Source organism: Nipponia nippon, unplaced genomic scaffold (assembly GCF_047370975.1).
Source record: "Nipponia nippon isolate SJK-2023a ecotype South Korea unplaced genomic scaffold, ASM4737097v1 scaffold_4, whole genome shotgun sequence".
Taxonomy (NCBI): Eukaryota; Metazoa; Chordata; class Aves; order Pelecaniformes; family Threskiornithidae; genus Nipponia; species Nipponia nippon.
Genome location: NW_028262358.1, coordinates 69,077,697 through 69,090,448, shown reverse-complemented (window position 1 = coordinate 69,090,448; position 12,752 = coordinate 69,077,697). Strand labels below are relative to the sequence as shown.

At 40.4% G+C, this 12,752-nt stretch overlaps 1 protein-coding gene across 1 annotated transcript in view; it reads right to left on the bottom strand.

Annotated features, from left to right (window-relative positions):
• Nucleotides 1–7,365, bottom strand: part of TRDN (triadin) — a 239,576-nt gene extending 232,211 nt beyond the window's left edge. The window contains exon 1 of the mRNA XM_087774852.1: nt 7,234–7,365. Coding sequence (XP_087630978.1) covers nt 7,234–7,300 — 67 coding nt within the window. The 5' untranslated portion in view covers nt 7,301–7,365. The remainder of the gene's footprint in view (nt 1–7,233) is intronic.
• Between the last annotated feature and the right edge of the window lie 5,387 nt (nt 7,366–12,752).

Genomic DNA, 12,752 nt, shown 5'->3' with positions numbered 1-12,752 from the left:
CAAAAAAGTGCCCTCGAGCCAGCATACCGCTACATAAATGTCATCGTCATATGAAATCAGAAACCATCTTAAACAGTTCTTACTAGGGAACCTATAGTGAGCTCATCTCCACTACATGGGCTGGCATTTGCACTTCTCATCTTTCCCCCAGGAGATACAAGCACCTGGCTCTGTGGCAAAGTATAAGGTAAGGAATCTATTTATCCAGTGCACAAGATGCAGAAGTGAAGGTTCACTGAATAGTTTACAGTCACCACAAGGATTTTTCTCTTCCCTCTACTCTAACACACTTCAAACCTGACACGTGTCTGAAAATGTTAGCCTGTTACAGCCAAAGCTTACAATCAGTGCTCCATCCCCTTTCTTCTTCAGCTTTACTGACCAAATCTTTTGCACTGACAGGTTTTGATTACTCAACGCTCAGTAGTCAGTGCTTTTCTGATCATCCTCCTAACCCTCCGTTTGCTCCTTTAGCCTGTCCCCTTCAGAAGATCCTCCTCATTAAGGCTGATGAAAAGATTTTAGACAAAACCTTATTCCTTCAAAAATACTCTTTCATGAATACCGGAATGTTCTGTGGAATCACATTCACATCAACAAAACATCTGCCCACAATAGCTCGGTGGTTAGTAAAGGGTGCTAGGTTGTGTGATAATAAGGCAAAGCCCTTGTTCTTCTTAATTACTTCTTTCTCTTCTGCTGAAACCGTTCCATTTTACATGAAGAGTTAAATATTTTGGGTCATCTGTATTTGACAGCTATGCTACTTGCTTGAGATGTGAGAGATATCATCTCAGCTGAATACCCGAAGCACAGAACTAATCAATATTGCGAAGTCAGGATTGCTTTCACTTGTATTACTATTCAAATCGAAATAAAATAATAAAGGCTCAGTTTGGGTATATAAGAAGAGAGAGCTGGGGAAATATTCATTTCTGAATTTTGTTCTTGTCTTATGTAGCAAGATCCTGACATTGTGGTGTATACCCAGACGTACCTGTGTGCATAACTGTATGTGTATGGCTTTCTGTCCATCACTGTTTCTATTTCAGCTCCTACCACCTGCCCTCTCGCCTCCGTGCCTTACTTCCTTTGCTGCTATTTACGCTCACCTTCAATCATGAGCTGATATTCTGAAACCAAAATATAAGAGCAGAGTGAGAGAATCCAACTGGAAATCAATTTTCCACAACATCAGCCCAGTGGCCAGAAAGAGAACTGCTTGGTAGTCTCTGCATTCCTTGTATATGCAAAATATTCGTTCTGGGAAGCAGGCTCGAGCTGTCATACGCACAAATATCTTGCAAGTGTAGCTCTAGGCAACTGTATTGGAAGTCACACAGTTGCTCCCTTTAAGGGGAGCAAAGTCAAGGGAGCTGGGTGTCATACTTACTGGAGATAATCACAGCCTTTGCAAAAATACACAGAGCTAAGGTAAACCAAGTTCTGCTTCTGTGTATGTGCATGTACACTTATTTTGAAAAATGAACATTGCCATCTGAAAATTATACAGAATATCATATTTCTTCTGTAGGAGTCTAAGCAAGGGAAATTCTCTTGGCTTGAATTAGCAATAGGTACTTCCTTCCCACTCACAGGGGCTACATGGTAAATGAACTGTCCTGGGATCAGATCTCACATTCAGTGGTGATGAAGGGAGCTGTAGCAGCAGGTTAAGTGTCTCTCCTCACACCAGTTTCCTGAGATATACGAGTCTGTGTTAAAGAAAATAAAATGAAGGTTCTCTTTGCTCTACAGTTGCCTAGATAGGGAAAAAGTAACAATCTTACGAAGAGGGGAGAAGGAAGTACTATATGCTGCTACAGATGTCTGCGTGTAACCATGTGCCTGGATCTCAGATAACATGTATTTCAGTAAGAATCCTAACTGATGAATCAAAGAAAAGTAATCATTTGAACATTTTATTTTAGGGAAATGTCAGAGGTTTATTATTTGACAGACTCTAACACAAACTCCTACTTTTAGATGAAAAGTTGTGTTGTTCATATAATCAAAGTAGGACTACAGAAATACTTTATGAGCTGATTTCTGGGTTGCCTTGATGATATTATTAAAAAGGGAATAGGGAAAGACAATAGATCACACTGAATTACTAGGTAATGAGAGAAGAGACTTTCCTACTGATACAAGGAAGCATTTGAGGAATTGAGCAAAACCATCAGTCAACAAGAAAATGCAGAACAATATTTGAGCTTGTCTGCTAACACGTTACCAAGGAATTCTCAGAGTTCAGTTCTACAAAATCAAACTAAGCAAAAGAAAAGGGCTTTGTATCTCAGTGCATGCTCAGCAGCACAGCAGGGTCAAGGAAAGGAAACTTAACCTTAACTCTGATATATCTGATGAATCCTGGGAGTACGTTGTTATCAGAAACAGCCGGTAATCAACTGATAAGAACTAAATACAGGATGGAAGTACAATGCTACGGAGAGAGCGGATAGTACTGAATCTAGTGAACAGTAAAGACACATGCAGAAGCAAATATACGATTAGAGTGATGTCTGTCACTGAGCTTTGATGTGCATATGAAGAAAAATACTAATATTTGTTTGAGGCATCAGCTGGTTTCCACTGAAACAGGCTTTTCCACTCCTTTTTTTTTTGTTTGATTTTTGTTTAGGAATGCTATTACTTACAGATCAGATTTTCATTCAGCTCCAGTGGTAATACCCTGTGTTTTTCAGTATGAATAGGAGCACACATTCATATTCTGATGCCCTTGAATTTCTGATCAGTCAGAGATGTAGTTGTGACTTTCTATGGACCATAACACAACTCTAAAGTAATTGTTTTCCATTTTTCATTGTTATTTAATGATAAAACTTTCAAGATTTTTGGAATCAACATGGCCAAAGTGTAGACTTATTTTAGATATGCTAAAGTACACCTAAAGTACAGAACTGAACAAGATCTAGGTATCATATCTGATCTAGGTTAAAGCTTAGTGTATGTTTAAACATTCTCATAAATCAGTCTGCATCATTTTTCAATTAGAGAGTTGCATACATAGTACCTTTAAACAATTTCTCCTTTAATATGTAGGAGACAGTTGAACTCCGTAGTAGATCTGTCCTACATTTAATGCGAACAAAAGACAGACAGAAATCCTGTCTCTGTAGGCAGACTGGTCTGAATGCAAATCAGCCTCTGCCTGGGGACCGCTGACAAGCACACTGGGGTCACATCTCCTTGGCACTCTGAGGTCATTAAGGGGCATTTGGTAGGTTAGGTTTGACAAAAAGAAATTACTCTAAAGCTACATGATAGAAACTCAGCAGGTACAAAAGAAAATATCTATGATACTGAGTATTCCACTTTACCATATGCAATACTCCCGATTTGACATCATACTGAAAAACTGCTGATGTAACCTCAGTCAGGGTGTGTGACTGAATAATGAACTATTTTGAACACCCAAAAAGGCCCACTGATTATAAAACTACTTCCAGGAAACAAGGATTTTACAAGATATCTTGCTTGGTCTCCTTGGAAGCTGACTGAGTAGATGGTCAGTGGAGGGAAATCAGGTTAAAGCAGCTCCCTTGTTTAGGAGAGTGTTTTTTTCCAGTGTTCTTTGCTCCAACTGTACCAAGTATTACTATGAGCTAGGTTCAGCGATGTATTAGGTTTGTATGGTAAGGTTTTGGTAGCAGAGGGGCTACAGGGGTGGCTTCTGTGAGAAGCTGTCAGAAGCTTCCCCCATGTCTGATAGAGCCAATGCCAGCCGGCTCCAAGACAGACCCACTACTGGCCAAGACCAAGCCAATCAGCAACGGTGGTAGCACCTCTGGGATAACACATTTAAGAAGGGGGAAAAAAAAAAGAACTGCACAACTGCGACTGGAGAGAGGAGTGAGAATATGTGGGAGAAACAACCCTGCAGACACCAAGGTCAGTGAAGAAGGAGGGGGAGGAGGTACTCCAGGTGCCAGAGCAGAGATTCCCCTGCAGCCCGTGGTGAAGCCCATGGTGAGGCAGGCTGTCCCCCTGCAGCCCATGGAGGTTCACGGTGGAGCAGATATCCACCTGCAGCCTGTGGAGGACCCCACGGCAGAGCAGGTGGATGCCCGAAGGAGGGTGTGACCCTATGGGAAGTCCACGCTGGAGGAGGCTCCTGGCAGGACCTGTGGACCCATGAAGAGAGAGGAGCCCACACTGGAGCAGGTTAGCTGGCAGGACTTGTGACCCTGCAGGGGACCCATGCTGGAGCAGTCTGTTCCTGAAGGACTGCACCCCATGGAAGGGGCCCACGCTGGAGCAGTTTGTGAAGAACTGCAGCCTGTGGGAAGGACTCACAATCGAGAAGTTCATGGAGGACTGTCTCTCGTGGGAGGGACCCCACGCTGGAGCAGGGGAAGAGTGTGAGGAGTCCTCCCCCTGAGGAGGAAGGAGCAGCAGAGACAACGTGTGATGAACTGATGGAAACCCCCATTCCCCGTCCCCCTGTGCTGCTGAGGGGAAGGAGGTAGAGAAATCAGGAGTAAAGTTAAGCCTGGGAAGAAGGGAAGGGTGGGGGTAAGGTGTTTTAAGATTTAGTTTTTATTTCTCATTATCCTACTCTGATTTAATTAGTAATAAATTAAACTAATTTCCCCAAGTTGAGTCTGTTTTGCCCGTGATGGTAATCAGTGAATGATCTCCCTATCCTTATCTCAACCCATGCGTCTTTCTTTATATTTTTCTTCCCTGTCCAGATGAGGAGGGGAGTGATAGAGCAGCTTTGGTGGGGCATCTGGCATCCAGCCAGGGTCAACCCACCATATCTATTGCAGCATGTCAAGGTGGACTGCATTTGGATGAGCTTTAGCAGTTCCATATTACACGCTTTTTCTTTTCCTTTGATCTACTTTATTCTTGCTGTTCTTAATGAGTATTGTTTTATTACCACCCTTGTGGCTTTACTTTCACATCTGGGAAATTTCTCAGAAGCTGTCTCACAGATAAGACAACCTCCATGATAGCGAGGAGGGGATATCTGGAACTGACCGTTTTTAAGAAGCAATGACAAAAAGTCCACTTTAATTGTCCTTTTCTTCAGGACAAGCTGCATCCAAGGTTGATGGTGCACAGAACATAAAAAGTAGCCAACCAATTAATAGTGATAGGGGTTGGCTCTGACATAACATGAATTACCCCCGTCAGAAATATTGATTGAGAAGAGTTCTAATATCCTAATGAGCCTGGTGTGCTGGCTGGTCAAAAATGTTCTGTCAAAGCAAGTTGACTTCACTTCCGATGATTTTTTCCTTCAGAACAGGATTTAAAAAAAAAAAAAAAGACTGCTTTTTCAAAATTTTATTTTAAACCAAGTTTCCATGCTGAAAGAACAAGACTCAAAAATATATCAGACAAATATATGTAGCAAAAGAACTAAATTGTTCCTGAACTTCAAATTTCAGACCCAGCTCCAAATTTCCACTGATGCATTTCAAGTTTGTTTTCAGACCTTACTCTTAGAAAAGTTTCAATAGAAATCAGCATATAAAATATTTTTTTTCAGATGTGATCATAGTTGAGCACACTGCCAAAAACTGATGAAAAAAAAGACAATTTTGGACAAAAGTCTGATGTAAAAAGACAAAAACAAATATATGTTCTTATGCCAAGTACTTGGGGAAAAATATGGGGTAAAGCTAACACTCAAGTATCTTCACTAATATGAACCCTCTTGGGGATGCTCGAAACTATCTGCTCAGCCTGACCTTCACAACCAAGGGGAAATCTCACCTTCTTTTCCATTTAATGGTTTATTCTTCTGCTTGATATGTTACATTATGTACTATGTGTTCTTAGACACTCAGGCTTGACTGGACTTCCCATAGTCACATTAGCAAAGGATTCCCCTTGTAAATAACTCCAGCCAAAACCTTAGGAGACTCATATGGATTTTGGCTCTTTCCTAGCTTTTCTGAGAGCAGACACTCAGGATCTAGACACAGTGAACTAAAAGCCACTTCCAAACTAAGCACCATTTGTTCAGAAATGAAACAGTAGTGTGGAAATAAGCTTGGATAATAGAAGGTTATGCATCCGAGTCCTTTCTTTAAAGTTTAAGTGTGTCTTTTTGTCCTGGACATCCCTGTGTGTGTGATACAGTTGCATTTCTAAGAGTGGGCCTGCAGACAGTGTGTATCATCTCCTGTGTTTTTTTTTTTACTGCAGGTTTTTCTGTTATTCCCAGGTCCCTGTTTGCCTTGGGACACTAAGACCTACTTGAGTTATGCATTTCCACAGATGGGATAGACATCAGCTCCTGGCAGTGGATAAACCATTCTTTGGCTCCTGAAAGACAAAAGTCTGCAGCTGGAATTAACCCTTTGTGTGCCACAAAGTCAGTTACCCACCCAGCAATACAAAAACCTATGATGCAAAATACTCAAGAAAAACTGGTGTCTGTCATTTGTCACAAGTATACAGACAGACATATACAGAAGAAAGGAGAAAAAAATATAAACCAGGCAAAATATTTCAGCAATTATCGTCTCTAAGAAAGAAATTACATGACAGAAACCAGATTTATAAAAAAATTTGTTTGTTTCAACAATGGCTATAATTTTTCTTCGTGTTTCCTCTTTCTTTCACTCTCATTCTAGCCACAGTCTTGGACAGATCAAAGTCAGAATTGCAGATGAAGAACCCACTTTATTACTATTACTATTACTATTACTATTACTATTACTATTACTATTACTATTACTAATTATAACTATTTAAAAAGAAAATCTAAATGAGGAGCTTTACATTAGGCAATTCAGCTTCTTTACAGAGTGCAAGTGGAAGATGAATTAGTAAATTCAACCTTGTCAGTGCTGACAGCTGCAACTGCACTGAAAAAAGCATGTTTAAAAACTAAAGGATCTTTTAAAAGGAGAAATAAGTTTGAGCATTAATGTCTTTACCACTCATCATAGTAGATATATACTAATTTTCCTTGAATAGTACGTCACCATTTGTCACTGTCAATCACATTAGATTCCTGTCCAAGCTCCAACATATGTCCAAAGTCAACTTCCTGATGCAAACCACAAAGAATATCTGTCTGCAAAGCAGTTACTGAAAAGACTTGCTACGTCTTCCTTACTCCTCCCCCCACCTCTCTGAAAGAGCAGAACACAGATAGACCAAATATAGAGGAATACAACGATCCTAAAGGGACAGTTAAAACATTTCTTTTTTCCAAATTCACAATTTAAATGAAAAGAAAAGTGTTACCCCCAGAGACACAGAGTAGAAGATCCTCAGCTGCGTCCCCAGAGCTTGGAAGGCAAGGCAAGGACATTGGGGACTTTTGAAAGCTCCCGGCTGCATTCCCAGGGCCTGAGGAAAGCGTGCAGCTCTGGTACCACTGGCACAAACGGCAGCTGCCAAGGAACTGTTGGCAGTTGTTCCCTGTGGGGTGAAGGGGCCGTGCAGTCAGATTCAGCAGTGCAGCATGTTGAGCTGTTGTGCCAGCATAAAACAATCCAGACTGGGACACAAGTTTTTTCTGCATCAGGGGGATTTGGCCTCCAGTATAAAGGCTTGTGCTTGAGATAATTTGATGGGTCTTTGAAATAATTATAACTGTACTTGTACATTTAAAATTCATAGACACTTTTTGAAGTGGGCATTTGGCTATAAAATCCCATTTTATACCCTGATGCCTTAAAGATTTTCCTCTCTCATCACTTGTGGTTCTTCCCCTTTCCTGAGCTACCTGGACAGTCCAGACTTTTGCTCAAATTTATGCCTGGCAAAAGGTTTTGTGAAGCAAATGTAAACTGGATATTTGGATTCCGCTTCACCTAACAATGCTACCTTATGATGAACAAGGAAAAGCCATGTTTCTTGTTACTTAGGTAACAGACAATTGAGAGGGGAGGGGGTTTTTTTGTTTGTTTGAGAGAGGGAAGGTAGCTACGCTTTTACTTAATCTCTGCGGAAGGCAGATATAACAATAGTCCTATTCCCCACATTTCAGAGTAACAACAAAAAGTGTTACCTGTTCTACAAATAAGAAACAGAGCATGACAGTCGGGCAAAGCAACCCTTTAGTTCAGCTGCAGTAATAACAAAAGCAAGACAGCACCGAAACTACACGGATGCAGGACTGGAAGTACAACCAACAAGAACGTGCACTTTTCACACATCACCAAATTTGAGCTAATGTTCATGATACTGTTTATGTCCCATATACTGCAAAGAGGTGCCTGACAGAAATCTGGGTGCTGTGCAGTCCTGGGGGAGGTTATGCACAGAGGCAGAAGACCGCAAGCAGTGAGAGGTGCATGCCACAAACAGGATTATAGTCCCAGTCCCCCTCCTTTGCTACCTGACTTGACAGACCTGCTCAGAAAATGATACCATCCTGCTTGCTGGACAGCCTTTGTCAAATGTCTCCTTCTTACCCCACTCTCCCCATCAGTACATTTCTTAAATAAAAAACAACTCTTCCTTTGACACAGTAGTGCCCTGACAGTGACCAGCAAACACTACTGGCAGATTAAATCCTAATGGTCTTTTTAAACCACACAGAGTAACGTTACCAGTTCTTCCACTCCATACTAACACAAGTGGGCTGGGAGATAAATTTGCTCCTGCTCTTTTCCTCCTAAAAGACTGCCATCAATGCGCATGTGCTGGTTTTGGCTGGGATAGAGTTAATTTTCTTCATAGAAGCTAGTATGAGGTTATGTTTTGGATATAGTATGAGAATGATGTTGATAACATACTAATGTTTTACTTGTTGCTAAGTAGTGTTTATACTAGTCAAGGACTTTTCAGCTTCTCATGCTCTACTGGCTGAGAAAGCTGGAGATATGCTAGAAGTTGGGAGGGGACATAGGTGGGACAGCTGACCCAGACTGACCAAAGGGATGTTCCATACCATATGATGTCACACTCAGCATATAAAGCTGGGGGAAGAAGAAAGAGGGGAACATTCAGAGTGGTGGTGTTTGTCTTCCCAAGTAACTGTTATGCGTGATGGAGCCCTGCTTTCCTGGAGATGGCTGAACCCCTGCCTGTCCATGGGAAGTAGTGAATGAATTCCTTATTTTGCTTTCAAGCATAGCTTTTGCTTTACCTATTAAACTGTCTTTCTCTCAACCCACGAGTTTCTGCTCTTCCAATTCTCTCCCCCATCCCACTGGGAGGGAGTGAGGGAGCGGGTATGTGGTGCTTAGTTGCTGGCTGGGGTTAAACGACAACAGCATATTAGGAAGAGAACAAAAGCTCTTTTCCCTTGTCTGGCCACGCAAGATCTATTAGCCCTTTCACTGGAGTCAAAAGGAGTGGAGGATCAGGCGCTTAAAGCTGGTGGTCCTGAAGTAAATTCATGTCTTGAATAGTCTGGGTGTTTTTTGAGAGGTTAAGTTAAACGCACCTGTCACTCTTAAGTACAAGGCAGTTGGAAGACATTAATATTCTCTTGAATTATTTAAAAGATATGACTAATGCTTCATGTGCCATAAGACTGCTATCTGCAAAAATAACGCCTGTGTCAGTCATTGCTGGGCAGTTAGGGCTTCGTCACTAGCATTTATCAGTATTTCTGAGTCCTGAGTGTGAAGGATTCTGCCAGGTTACCACCTCTCCTTCACCTTTAGGTGTAAAACCCAACCTACAGACTCCTTCACGTTGTTCCTTTTGATCAGAGATGAATCAGACAAAGGTATGGAGTCTCCTTCCTGAGCAGAATCTCATATAAAAAGATCAAAAATATTTCAGAAAGATTTCTGATAAACTATTTATTTTAACCACCAAAGACTGTGGTGTAGATAAGTTACACAGTCTGATGTGATGTAAGTCTTCTTTCAAGAAAGTAGAAATTGATCCTACAAAATTCTTGTCTGAGTCCATAAGAAGAGCAGTAGTATCTAATGCAATAACTCAAGAAACTGAACCGAATACAATCTACTAACTAAGAAAAAGTTCTCACAGTTTATGCTAATAAATCCCTCCTGTGGCAGTGGTAATGTGGCCAGGTATGTATAAAACACAGTCTTGAGTTGCACACCAGCAATGAACCATCACTGGGAGGAAAAATGAAAGGGCATTAAAAAGTATGAAAAGCAAATTTTAGTTCCTTTATTTATGGCACAGTGTACCTGTCTCGTATGATATGTGTCTGATGCCAGATGAAGAATATTTAGCTATGGAAGTTATTTCTCATAATTATCTGATTCTGTTTGAAGGAGTTCATGAAGGACACTGTTTCTGCATTCTGCTGCTTCCAAATGGAACAGCACCAGCACAGCAAACCGTACACCCCTTTAAAAGTGTAGCTGTTTCGGTGGTTCATCAGACAAAAGTCATGTGTGAAGTACAAGAACATTTCAAGGAAAGAAGTTCCTTTCCTGCTACAGAATGGATGGAAGAAGCTTTTTATCACCTGTTGCTCATGCATTACAGTAGAGGTCCTGGCACCAAAGAACCTCTTCCTCACCCAACTCGATCAATTAGAGCCCAATTTTCGGAGTGTCAAAGATCTCAGTTAAAGCAAGTGAGAACTGTGGGAAATTTCAAAAACAGAATGTGGGCTATGTGCTTGTATTGCTTGTATACTGGCCTTGCATATGCAATCAATAATTGTAAACATAAGTGTTTAATTGAAAGTGGGTGTATGCTATGATCATGCCGAAAGACAATCATATTATTAAGTCATTCAAAGTTTTGCAGTCACTTCACCAATTGTCTTTCATTAAATGCACAACAGAGAAGAGAATTTGAGCCAGGTTATGGAAGGAATGTGTGAATAAATGAATGAATAAATAGTAGCCACACATTTTAAAGGTCTAGTCCTTTAGTATTTGGTGTTCTTAATGTAAAAGGACATGTAACATCTGTTACATTTCTTTGCAAAACTTGCTGTCCTCTTTTCTTTACTCCTAAAATTATCTTGTAGTACACTGCACAGAATTGAAACTTTATTTCCATAACTGAGAGTATCAAGACTTCAGCTCTCAGATTTCAGTTTAATTTTGTAAGCTTTGTAAGTAGTTTGTTTTGCACTTCCTTGGACCATTACAGATACACTGTACAAAATCCTGTAGTTCATCAATAGAGTGTTAGCTAGTAGCCTCACACAGTAGCAGCAGTTTACCTCATCATAGTCACTGATAGGAAGAAAATGAACTTCAGTGTGGAAAATGCATTCCACACACACACACATCAAATACATTTCTAGAGAGTTTCTAAGGATTCAATTTTCAGAGTAATATTACACTAATAATTTTCGTTTAGGTCTTGGCTAGATCCTGATGTGTTCTTGCAGGTAGCCAATGCATAAGCCTTGTGTTACTGTGGGGATAGGAACTCCTACATTGCTCCAAATCTGCATAAACATCTAGTCAGAGCTTTTGATTGGGTCTACTGTTACAATCCAGGCTGAAGGCATGCTTAAAAATTTCTGCTGCCACTTTCTGGATGTGCTCTGGGAGAGGCTGTAATGGCTAGCTAGCTGTGTGGGATTCTGGTTATGTAAATCCCAAGTCAAAATACTGGAAAATTTTGGGAGTCAGGAGTCCAAACAGGGGCCCAGATGTAGAAATATATATAGCCCCAGCTTGAACAGTAGCAGTGTTGTGGTTCTTGGGTCTAGGCATGCTTAAAAGCATGGAGTCTACTGCTACAGCAGAGCTGGGGGAGGCACAGTGAGGATCAAGAGCTGGTCATCTCACTTTCTAGATTTGTGCTAACCTTCACCAGAGGAGCCATTTGAAATAAATACTCCTTTGGGACAGAACATATATGGGTATGTCAAATAATTTACGAATTAAAAGTTCTGATCCAAATGCATTCCCGTGCCCTGGTCTTGAGGACTGTTTTCTACCATATTTTCAGATTGGACAGCAATTTATGTCCACAATTCTAAAGAACAGGTCAAGTGCCTCATTTGAATGTGTCTCATTTAGTTGATAAATTTTTACATTTCCATTGGGATGATTTCTGTTGTGCCATAGGCATCTAAATGAAATGTTAAGATGTGAAATCTAAGTGATTATTTTACAACCTTTGCAAGAATCTGGAACCCAGTGTAGAAGTTTACACCTGTGATCACCTACTGTGTCTGTTGCTCAACACCAAAATAACATAGGGAGTATTCGTCTGTCACTATTAAAAAGAAATAAAACAGAGCTATTAAAATGTAAGCTCACCATGAGAATTTTAAATACTTTGACACATTTTTAAAAAAAAACACTTAAAAGCTATTTTTCAAGTGATTAACATTGATTAATTCACCACTAAAAAGATTATTTGCATAATTTTTAGGATACATAATTAACACAGTGATTTGTATGAACACTTTAGTCTTGAAAGAGTTTTTAAAGGTTCTCCTTTGAAATCAAGCTGCTATTTTTGCATTCACAACCAGCAGGGCAAAATTAAATATATATCCTTGCTCTTTATACTGTTCATACTTATGTTACACAGAGAATAAGAGACCGTATTTTGAGGCTGTTCAGAAGGAGTTGCTGGTGATGGAAATACTGTGCCTGAGCCTTCTGATAGCCACACAAGACAGCATCATTAAGGTGGAGGAATTCCAGTGGCAATTGCAATTTTACTGGTTGTTACAACAAATGACTGCTGCTTACACCTGATCACTGCTGAGAGAAAGCCCAGTATTTTGTATATCTGTTAAATTCAGAATGAAAGAACCAAACTCGATTGTATGAGAAAGTGTGTTTAGAAAGCGTGAATGCCAAAATGCAAAAGCAAAAGGACATGATATACCAGTATATACAAGT